Source organism: Octopus sinensis, linkage group LG2 (genome assembly GCF_006345805.1).
Source record: "Octopus sinensis linkage group LG2, ASM634580v1, whole genome shotgun sequence".
NCBI classification, from domain to species: Eukaryota; Metazoa; Mollusca; class Cephalopoda; order Octopoda; family Octopodidae; genus Octopus; species Octopus sinensis.
The window spans coordinates 108,655,151-108,667,650 of NC_042998.1; the positions used below are offsets into that span (position 1 = coordinate 108,655,151).

General features: G+C 35.0%; 2 protein-coding genes across 15 annotated transcripts in view; both read left to right on the forward strand.

Annotated features, from left to right (window-relative positions):
* LOC118761167 (serine/threonine-protein kinase phg2-like) overlaps nucleotides 1-1,704 on the forward strand; it is a 2,669-nt gene extending 965 nt beyond the window's left edge. The window contains exons 1-2 of one of the 3 annotated variants that reach the window (XM_036498879.1): nucleotides 1-404; nucleotides 447-1,704. The exon at nucleotides 1-404 is cut by the window's left edge and continues 965 nt beyond it. In XM_036498879.1, the coding sequence (XP_036354772.1) occupies nucleotides 293-404; nucleotides 447-1,432 (1,098 nt within the window). In that variant the 5' untranslated portion in view covers nucleotides 1-292 and the 3' untranslated portion in view covers nucleotides 1,433-1,704. The other 2 variants (XM_036498882.1, XM_036498887.1) reach the window with 2 other exon arrangements.
* LOC115222488 overlaps nucleotides 1-12,500 on the forward strand; it is a 961,211-nt gene that overhangs the window by 166,643 nt on the left and 782,068 nt on the right. Inside the window, exon 1 of one of the 12 annotated variants that reach the window (XM_036498867.1) lies at nucleotides 1,761-2,266. The exons of 10 other annotated variants lie outside the window; for them this stretch is intronic. The gene's annotated coding sequence lies outside the window, so the exon portion shown is untranslated. Of the gene's footprint in view, nucleotides 1-1,760; nucleotides 2,267-8,325; nucleotides 8,439-12,500 lie in introns of those variants that run through there. One more of the 12 variants, XM_036498869.1, reaches the window with a different exon arrangement.

Consider the following 12,500-nt stretch of genomic DNA (forward strand, 5'->3'; position numbering starts at 1 on the left):
CACCACAACAGCAACAACAAAATCAAACACAACAACAGCAACTACACATTTAACTAAAATAGTTTTATATCTTATATCTCTCATACAAAAAAAACATTTACTACCTCTCTTTTTATTTATTTTCTGTTTCTTTCTTCCCCGCCTCTTCATCTTCGTCCCCTTTTTCTGCGAGTTCCCCACTTACTGACTTTATGTTGACTTACCATCCTTGTTATCCCTATTAACATCATCATCATCATAGCTACTAAATGTTTGAAGCTCTCTACCTCAGCTAGCCGGTTGCTTACCTCAAATGAACAGAGAGCAGAGGAAGAGAATCGGCCCGACTACCGCCAAAAGACATCGTCCAAGTGCGGCCGGCTGTACCACGGCTTTTACTACTACTACTACTACTACTACTACTACTACTACTACTACTACTACTACTACTACTGCTGCTGCTGCTGCTACTACTACTACTACTACTACTACTACTACTACTACTACTACTGGTCTACTAAACTCTTCTAACAGATTCAATCATACAACAACACCAACATCTCATGCAAAATCATTATTCTCATCAAAACCACCACAACCACTACCACTATCACCGCCATCTTCATCTTCATTGCCGTTGTATTCTCTAATTACATTTGCAACTTTATCACAAACACAATCCTCCCGGCCACCACCAGTACCATCACTATCATCGTTATCATCACTACTATCATCCGCATTATTATTATTATCATCAGCCTCATCCCCACAATCACTCGTATCCTCATTGTCGTTGTCCTTACCTTTGTTTTCGTCCTTTTCAACGTTACCAAAACTACGTCTGTCATTCTTCCTCTCCTGCTTTTCCTCCCTACCTTTGTCATTTACAAAATTCTTCCCAACAATAATTCCAATGCTCACTGTACAATCACCCCTGTTACAACAACTACTGCTACAAGAACAAAAATTATTAATCTTATTACGACTATTATTGCTACTATCATTATTAACAATAGAATCTATATCACAGTATTTACTAACTATACCATTTCAACTTGAAAAACAACTATTACTAACACCATTATCATTATCATCATCATCATCATCATCTTCATTATTATTATTATTATCATTATTATTAGTATTATTATTATTACCACCACTGCTATTGCTGCGGCTACTGCCACCCTCGCCTTCATTTTCACCGTCACGGTCATCTCCACAATCAGAATTATTGTTAGCACAATCAACATCATTATCATCATCGTCATCAACATTTGCATCAACATTATCGTTATTACTCTTAGTATCATCTACACTATCCCATCAAAATTCAGTAGTACCATTTGAAACTCTTCTTACTAAAACTCTACTATACTACTACTACTACTACTACTACTACTACTACTACTACTACTACTACTACTACTACTACTACTACTACTACTACTAATGGCTGTAGCAGTAGTGAGTGGTCAAGTCTAGCAAGACAAAAAAAAACGTGGTTGTCCCCTTTTAGTCGTCGTTCTTGACTTGTAGAACTATTATCAAAGTCTGGTTATGTGGAATGTTTTAATGCGGCAGTGTTACCGAAATTTGAATGACCTACTGGCGGGGTCATTTTGGTAATATATATTATATATATATATATATAATATATATATATATACATATATATATACATGTATACATATATATGTATGTATATATATATATATATACATATACATACATATATATATACCACCTATATTCTTGATATTTCCCTCTACATTCTTTCTAATTTCTTTGCCTCTCTTTCTTTTCACTTTTCGTTTCCTTCGCTAAACAATTCTTCTCTAAATACACAGTATAAACAAATATAATTTGCATATTGAAATAAAAACAAAACCTACAATACGTCTTTTCCTTTACAAGTAAGTATATACACAAGGAAATATACATACACGCACATATATAGAACGTACACTTTTCTATAATCAACATTTTCACATAATTACACACCAAATATCCATTGATTTACATACATACATATTTACATACATACACACATATGTCTATATATATATATATTTACATACAGACACATACATACATAAATACATAATGCATACATAAATACATCTTTGTCATAGACAAGAACACAATATTGCTACATACATTTTATTTGGTGGGAGAGAATTTTCTCCCACCACGAGGTCCCCACCCACCCAAAAAACCTCGTGTCACTTGCCCCTAACCAGCAGCGGGGGAGTTTGTCGGAATCCTGCGAACTCTTTAAATCAAGGTGAGTTGAATCGTAGAAAACTAGTGATTAATACTAACAAAAGAAAAAAAAATCTTGCAAAACAGTAATGAAGAAAAAAACAAAATTTAAAAAGTCAGGTCAATCTTGATTGTTGTGTTATATATTTTTTTCTAGTTATGTGCTTATGCTACTTTGATCTTTATTCTTAAGCAGTATAATTATATACAAGTCGCGTGCATATTTCAAACACACACACACACACACACACACACAAATACACACACAAATACACACACGTATATAATCTTAACTTATCAATTTATCCTCTAAATATAACAACACGTTCACACATCTTATTTGTGTATATATATATATACACATATATATATTATATACACACACATATCTTTATGTATATACTTATATGTATGTGTGTGTGTGTGTGTGTATAAATCTACTGATCTGCCACCTATATATAACTATACGTATACATGTGTGTGTGTATGTGACTGTGAGTGAGTGTGTGCACGCGTCTCTATAAATTCAATGATTTAACACCTATAGGTAACAATACATATATAGCAAGCACGCACACGCACGCACTCACATACACACACACATACACATACACACACACACACACACACAATACACACACATACGCACACACATCGATATCTCAATAGTTCGTACGTTTTCAAATAATTGTTTAGTAGCTTTCAAGGTTATTGATTAAATTTTTTTTTAAGAACAAGGATACTTTCAAATCTAGTTATCTATATTATTTCATCTTTGTGGTTATGCAACGATGATGATGATGATCTGGAAGGGATGTTAATATTTTTATATTTTAAAAGAGAAATAGAAAAAGAATCAACGCGTAAACTCAAATACTGTTTAGTATTTTTATTTAGTTTTTTTTTTTTTACGTTTGAATTGAAATTAAACCATGCATGGATAAAAAAATAAATGTACCTGTCAAGTAATCGGCTGTACACATTTTTCAATATCAGAAGATTGTAGTACTTAATGAAAAAACAAAGAAGCATTATTACTTATCTGTAGAGTAATCGCTAGTCAAATAGTAGCGCTGATTTCATCAACTAACCCAGCACAGGAAATTTCTGTGCTTCTTGTCGATTATTATTATTATTATTATTATTATTATTATTATTATTATTATTATATTATTATTATTATTGTTGTTGTTGTTATTATTATTATTATTATTATTATTATTAGTGCTAGTAACAGCAGTAGCAGCAGGTGTGGTGGTAGTAGTAGTAGTAGTAGTAGTAGTAGTAGTAGTAGTAATAGTAGTAGTAGTAGTAGTAGTAGTATATTTGTAAATGGGTTACTCGGTATTATGAGTTTCGCCAGAAGGTTGCAAGAAGAGTGTAGGGGTTAATTTCTTCCGAATCGAGGGCACTAGAAATTCTGGGTTTTCCAAAAATAGTTCTCGCCACATTTGTGTGTATGTGTGTGTGTGTGCGTGCGCGCGTGTGTGTGCGTGTGCGCGTGCGTACATGCGTGTATACGTATGTGAGTGTGTATGTCTAATTAGATACATAATTAAATACATACGAATATAGATAAATGGATAGATAATAGATAGATAGATAGACAGACAGACGGACAGATAGATATATAGACAGACAGACAGATAAATTGATTGATAAATTGATAGATAGATAAATAGATAGATAGATATATAGATAGATAGATAGATAACTCTGCTTGTGTGTGTAATGATCGCCATCATATATTATCGTCGTCATCCTCCTCCTCCACATCATCATCGTCATCATTATCATAATGACATATACATAAAAAATATTGCGTCCTTGTCGTCACGAGCAAACACACACGCACACACATTCTCTCTTTCTCCCATCCCTCTCGAACAGATCATTTAGGATGTAATTAGTACAGGAATAGATGGCTGCCCCAGTCAAGGGCTATCACTTAACTGATCGACCTCGAAAGACAAAGTTACTCCCGACGAGATGTGAACTCAGAGTGCAGAGAACTGGAAGGAAAATCTCAACACATTCTCTCGGATGCTTGAGTCACTCATGCATACACAAATACATGTGCGCTTCTACCCACACACATATCTGTGTCAGCATATATGTACATGTATGCGAGATTGCGATATACGTGTGTGTGTGTTTATATATATATATATATATATATATATATAATATATATATATAATTTATATTATATATATATATATATATGTGTGTGTGTGTGTATGTATAGATATATATATATACACATATAAATGTGTGTATGTGATGTGTGTAAGTGTACATGTCAAGTATTGTATTTAGAAAAGATTGTACCGTGAAATACTCGTTTCCATGTACCTCTGATTGCAATCATAGTTAACCCGATCGGCATCATAACCATCAACTTCATAACATCATTGTCATAACCAATATTATCAGTCTCATCAACATTGTAAATAACTACATACCGTTATTTCTTAACAAACCACACCAACGCCTGTTTAGACATTTTAGTCATATGTTTTTTTCTAATTTCGCAAAGTGTAATTTCCGTTAGTGAGGCTAATGTTTTTGTAATCCTAGTTATGCGTGTCTATGTTTATCAATTTTTTGTTTTGTATATTTCTTACATATGCACAAAAACACACATATAAATAGACATATATACATACATGCATTTCTGTTCACGTTTGGCAATTATCAAGTATCGATGCACCTTTGCTGATGATATTGCCGCTTAAATACATAATTATTACCTTTTACGCCCGCAACTACCGTAGATGTATCTATCTATAATAATCACAATCATTATGAGAAGTGATAGAGCGTATGTTCCAACATGGCTAAGCGTTAATACATCACTTAAGCGATACAGACATTCGCTACTTCCGGATGACCTTTTAGGAACAGCTTCCTCTCGGCCCATTTCGGAGTACGATAGGCTTCTCTGCTCGCGACCATTGCCCAGTTTTTATCCACCTGCATGTCTCATTTTAACCAGATTCCAAGCACCTTAATCGGGCGCTTGGCCTAACTACAGAAACTGGCATCCTGGTACTTGCCTCTTGAAGTACCAAGCTTCAAGCCTACCAACTTGTCTTGCTCAATGCATGATCTTGTTACCTATTGGTATTCTTCTGTCTCGAATTCCGATATATTTGACACCATGGCGATGATATCGACCTCATATTATAGATGTGGTTCTCCTGTGTCCCAGTTAAAACGGGATATCCCCTACCGTCTTCAGCCTCGGCATCAAAGATTCCAACACCAAAAACATATAGACATATGAAAGAGCCTATGTTTCATGTAACGAAAACGAGATGTGAATCTATTCCACTCGGTAGCCGTTGAGACAAACGTGAAGAATGATGGGTAAGGTTATTGTTTTCTACCAGGACACCGAGAGAGGAGAGAGGAGTGAGGGAGAGAGTGGGCAAGAGAGAAAAAGAGAGGGATTGGAGAGAAGACAAATACAGAGAAACGCAGACACAGGGAGAGAAGAAGGAAGAACTGCAAAACGGAATAGTTATATAGAGATGATTGCTTCGAAATTTATAACATGTAAAATGTCACTTTTTCCATTATCATTATGATCTACTATAATAAACGTCGGTTACGATGACGAAACTCCCAGTTGATCCGATCAACAGAACAGCCTGCTCGTGAAATTAACGTGCAAGTGTCTGAGCATTCCACAGAAACGTGTATCTTTAACGTAGTTCTCGGGGAGATTCAACGTGACACAGAGTATGACAAGACTGGCCCTTTGAAATACAGGTACAACAGAAACAGGAAGAAAGAGTGAGAGAAAGTTGTGGGGAAAGAGTACTGCAGGGTTCGCCACTATCAACTGCCGGAGCATCGTGGAGATTCAGGTGTTTTCGCTCAATAAACACTCCCGGTCTGTGAATCGAAACCACAAGCCTACGACCGTGTGTCCGCTGCCCTAACCGGTGGGCCATTGAGCCTCCACCCTATAATAACCACAACAACAATAACCACAGCTGCTGCTACTACTAATACTAATACTGCTGCTGCTGCTGCTGCTGCTACTACTACTACTACTACTACTACTACTACTACTACTACTACTACTACTACTACTACTACTACAAGAAATAGTTCTAACACTCTTAATATTTTGTGGGTGGGAGTGAGTACCATCGGTTATATTAACCACTATACCCCACACGTATATATTTAATTGATACCGTGAACGATGAAAGATAAATTTAACACAGTTCTATGTGAACATAATATAAAGAAATGTAACTACCAAAATTCTTCCTGTAGCTGTTGCTGTTTTTAACAAGAACAATGATTCCTGTTCTTGAACATCAAAGACTGAAGACTGAGGAGAGTATAAATGCGAAATACAACGGAAAACTTCAAAGAAAAAATAGTGGATGATTTATAATATAATATTGCCTTAAATATTATAAATATATAGGTAGCAATAAATAACTATAACACAATAGAACAACAAATTACGAATAAGAATGGATCCTAAGATCTTTTTTTTTTATTCAAATATTCTTATGTCCATCGCAAAAAGAGGTAGAAATAGGGGGACTCGTGGCACTCTGTATACAACCCCCAACTTCAATTGCGTCAATCAAGCAAATTCTTTCGCCATGGCCAATATGCGGAAGACTAAAGAAATTCTTGCCAAATGAAGATGGTGCGTCGAACTTCACAATACATTCAATTGATAGTTAGATATGTCCTGCACGTGAAGTTGCCGCACATACTATACTATTCAATTATCTTCCTTCCTTTTTTTTAATCATTAGGTAACTTTTCGTTCTATCAATTCTTGGTTTCGAGGCGACAATTTTATCACAGACTGTAAAACATGATGGCAAAAGTACATTGGATCTTCATGTCGATACGCCTAGACACGCACGCGCCTACCCCTCCTCCACTTATCTATCTATCTCTCTGTATAGGTAGCTATTTTGATTTCTAACATTGCCTCATGTCCACACAATTTGGAACAGGTTAGAATCTTTTATTTGACCAGCATCGAGTCTTCTTTATTTGACCGACCTCGGGAAAGATGAAACACAAGATTGATCTCGAAGCGATTTGCATATAGAAAAAACATTTTGGCTAACGCTCTAGGCGTCTACCAACCCACAACGCTGGCAGTTACATGGACAACTGTAAAGGCTACTCTACAAAATCCTCCAAGTGTTTATCATGTATTTACAAAAAAAATAAATAAATAAATAAATGGAAAAGTGTCCTAAATTAGCTTTGCTACACAGAGGCAATGAATTATGATTCTTAAACCACTGCCATTCAATCTTTCTTTTGGCCGTAGTATATTTTGGATTACATAATCTAGTGCATAATTTATTAAAACGGCGTCGTTTGAGAGCAATTTGATTTCTTCTTTTCGTTTGTTAAGTATTCATGTAGTGACCCTGCCCCACTCCTTATTAACTCACCAAGAGTGAATGTTGTTGCTGTTGTTATCTTCGCAGGTCATCTCTGATCAAGCAGACTATGATCAAAATCATTCCAATCGTGACAGCACCGTCATCTTCTGTGTAGAGTAACCAGTACCGCATTATACAACTTGCCATTTTCCAACACGAAAATATATGATGTGAGAGGGAATTGGCTGCAATTTCTAACAAGGCAGAGAGAATTTACTGCTATTTTTACGTCGCGTTGCAATTATAAGACGAGCAAAATGTGTTGTGTACGATTGTTGTTTGTAGAATTGTTTTCTCGAGTATGTAAGTGTGCCGGTATGCATGTGTAGGCGTGATAGTATATATGCGTGAACGATCGATAAATCTGATTTCTATTTATAGACAAAATACTTATTTAGGTGGAATAAAACGTTTAGATATGCTTATGTACACTCATATATACATATATATACGTGTTCATAATACATGTATACACTGACATTTATATTGGTCCATGTATACATGTGTTGTGCGTGTGTGTGTGGGTGTGTATACTTACATACAAAGATAATTACGTATATACAAACACATACAAGCATACATCCATACAGACTAAGATAAATACATGACTAGGTAAATAGATTGAAGCTATATGCTCACATAAACACATGCACTCAAAGTAATCACATATGTACAGTGCATAGAGGTATGAAGACATGAGCATGTTGTAGTTGATAAAAAATGGTTTACGTTTCCCAAACCTTATCGGAGGTGAGTTACAGCATGTTATAATACGATGTATGATTAACATTATCATAGTAATCTCTGTTCTACTTTCATTGTAATGTGCACTGATATCAGCATTTCTTGTTATTCTGTTTGTATATATATATAATGCATGCGCACGTTCACACACAAACACCCACATATCGCAGAAACTCACTCACTCATATGTGCGCGCGTTCAAAACACACACACACATACACACGCACACACTTTGAATATGCAAATCAGGGAGAAACACAGACAAAGCATGCAGTAGAATTTATGTAATTACTTGATTGTCAGCCCTCACTCTATTGCAATTAAGGGTTCCCAACTTCCGTACTTCACAACAACTAAGCTTAGATATTCACGCTTGAGGTAACTCGATGTGATGAAGGATTAAGACAGGGTAGCAAGGGACTGATGTTTCACTTTCGAATATATCAATATATAAGAAAAATGTGACACGTATGGCTAACAAACTATATATATATATATATATAGTTTGATATACATGTATAGATAGATAGATAGATATGTATGTTGTGTATGTTACTATGTTTATGATGCTGTTTGTCCTCCCACCACAATTTTAAAACTGGTGTTGTACACGTTTCTGTAATTTAGCTGCTAGGTAAAAGTAGAAAAAAATTCGCGATAGAATAATTACCAGACGTGAAAAATAAGTACTAGAGGCAATTTTTCCGTCTAAACCATTCAAGGTGATGCCCCAGTGTTGGTGCTGCAGTCCAGTGACTAAAACAAGTGTTAGATAAAATTATATATATATATATATATATATATATATTATATATATATATATTATATATATATATATATATATATATATATACATATATATAGTACAAAGAAGGATAGGGGTTATGGGTGTAACCCACTATGGGATAGCATTTATCCAATATACTGTTGGTAAAGTACACAGATTCTTGATACATAAATGTTTTTAATTGCAAGGCAATTAACTCATTTATTGTATTAAACGGATGAAGGTAAAGGAATATTTTTACCGTAAATTTATAATACAAATAAGAAAATGGAGTAACAAATTTTGTTTGTTCATCAACTTTCGGATATTATAATGTTGGATTATTTATTCATACATATATATATCTTATAATTCAATACATATTAGATAAGAATACAAATTATAAAAGTCATAATATAAATTATTGAAATCGATTTTAATGATTTCAATAATTTATATTATGACCTTTATAATTTGCTTTTTTATCTTATAGGTATTGAATTATAAGATATATATATATATGTATGTTATTGAGGTTTTCATTTTGTTAATTGAATAAATAATCCAACATTATAATATCCGAAAGTTGATGAACAAACTAAATTTGTTTCTCCATTTTATTATATATATATATATATATATATATATATATATATATATGTAATTTTATTTTTGGATCCTCTATATATATGAAGAATTTCCCTCCGTCTAGCTGTTTTTCTCTCTACAAAATGGAAAGTTGCATTATCGAAATGTTATTTTAACGAGTTTTTTATTATCTATTTATCACCTGACGAGATACGTCTGCACCACCGGATACTCCTGTACTAGTTTTTGTGTGTCCCACAAGAGGAGACGATGTTAGATAGTGAGACTGAGAGACAGAGACATAGAGAGACACATAGACGGATAGATAGACAGACAGATGGGTATGTTGCGTACATAGGCGGAGGAGTGGCTGTATGGTAAGTAGGTTGCTTACCAACCACATGGTTTCGGGTTCAGTCCCTCCGCGTGGCACCTTGGGCAAGTGTCTTCTATAGCCTCAGGCTGACCAAAGCCTTGTGAGTGGATTTGGTAAATGGAAACTGAAAGAAGTTGTCGTAAATATATATGTGTGTATATGTGTGTGTGTAGATGTTTGTGTGTCTGTGTTTGTCCCCCAGCATCGTTGGACAACCTATGTTGGTGTGTTTATGTCCCCGTAACTTAGCAGTTCGGCAATAGCAAACGTTAGCATAAATACTAGGCTTACAAAGAAGAAAGTAGAGCTTCAGCATCCCTCTAATATGTATATAATATATATATACATATACAGAGAGAGAGAGAGAGAGAGAGAGAGAGAGAGAGAGAAAGAGAGAGAGATAAATATATATACTTTTTGCCTGTGTGAATGAGATGAAAGACACCTATATCCATCCCATGCAGGCCTCTTAGGTCTTTCGGGAGGACATTGTAGAGCTGTGAATTTCTGAAGACCAGGCTATTGCAGTGTCTTATAAATATATATATATATATATATATATATATATATATATATATATATGTGTGTGTGTGTGTGTGTGTGTGTGTGTGTGTGTGTGTGTGTGTGTGTGTGTGGTGTGTGTGTGTAAATAAAGATATATATATTTATATATATCTATATATCTATATATGTAGTTTCAGCTCAAAGCTGCGGCCATGCTGATGCACCACAGGTTTGCTACACTGTTATTACTGAGACCCTCCTGCAATATGTGGCAGTTAATGTAGAATGAAGTTTGATGTAGCTACCCTCATTTGCACCTCTTGCCGTTAGGTAGGTTTATCTGGGACTCTCGACAGGAAGAGCTCCAGCTTTGATTTAAAAACGCCTACAACTACTTTGTGCAAGTTCCTCAGTTTCTTTGGGAGAATATTAAAAAGCTGTGGGCCCCTGAAACCCAGGCTGTTGCAGTAACTGGTTCTGAAGCACGATGGCGCTGCTAGGATCTTTGGCACTATGCAGTGTCATGCCGTTCTGGCATCGGTATAGCTTTCAATGTCAAAATTTGACATAATTCCTTCCAAGAACTTCCAGATGTATATTACTGCATATTTCTCCCGCTCTCTCCCCAGGGAGTAAAGTCTTAGCTGTTTCAGCCTTCCCCAGATGCTGAGCAGTTGCAAAGAGACAATCTTCTTGTGAATCTTCTCGGGATAGCTTCAAGGTCCGATGTTAATTTCACACTGTTGGGTGACTATAGCTGGGAGCAGTAATCCAGTAAATATATATAGATGAATTTTTATATATATATATATATATAAATTATATATATATATATATGCGTGTGTGTGTGTGTGTAAATATATATATAAATATATATATACATAAATATATGTATAAATCTATATATATGGATATATTTATATATATGAATATATATATACATATATATATAAAATATATATATAAATATACATATATATATTTTTTTAATTTAAAGTTTCAGCTCAGAGCTGCGGCCATGCTGATTTACCGCCGTTTTGCGCTACACTGTTACTACTAGGAGTCTCCTCTAATATGTGGCATTTGATGAAGTATGGAGTTTGATATAGCTACCATCATTTGCACCTCTTGCCGTGAGGTAGGCTCATCTGAGACTCTCGACAGGAAGAGGTCCAGCTTTGATTTAAAAACCGCTACATCTACTTTGTGCAAGTTCCTCAGACTCTTTGGGAGAACATTAAATAGCTGTGGGCCATTGAAACCCAGGGTGTTGCAGTAACTGGTCCTGAAGCGTGATGGCATTGCTGGGATCTTTGGCCCCATGCAGTATCGTCCCGTTCTAGCATTGGTGTAGCTTTCAATGCCAAAATTTGGCACAATTTCTTCCAGGATCTTCCAGATATATATTACTGCATACCTCTCCTGTCTTCTCTCCAGAGTCTTAGCTGTTTCAACCTTTCCCAGTAGCTGCGCTGTTGCAAAGAGACGATCTTCTTTGTGAATCTTCTCTGAATTGCTTCAAGGTCCGCTGTTAATCTCACATGAATATATATATATGAATTGGAGTCACAACTCTTCTTTGTGTCCCATAAGTATAAATCCTACTTTGCTCTATGAAATCTTTTGTAAAAAAAAATTCTGCATATACTCCTTGCACTAATGAGTACAGTGACATATAATGAAATTAATTTAATCAATTCAGTTATTTCTATTTAATCATGAATTTGTTTGTTTCTCATACCGCTGTTCGAAAAGATCATTTGCATCAATTAAAATTCTCTCATATTTCAACATCTTCTCTTCTCCATTTTAAACACATTTGTTTAATTTTATG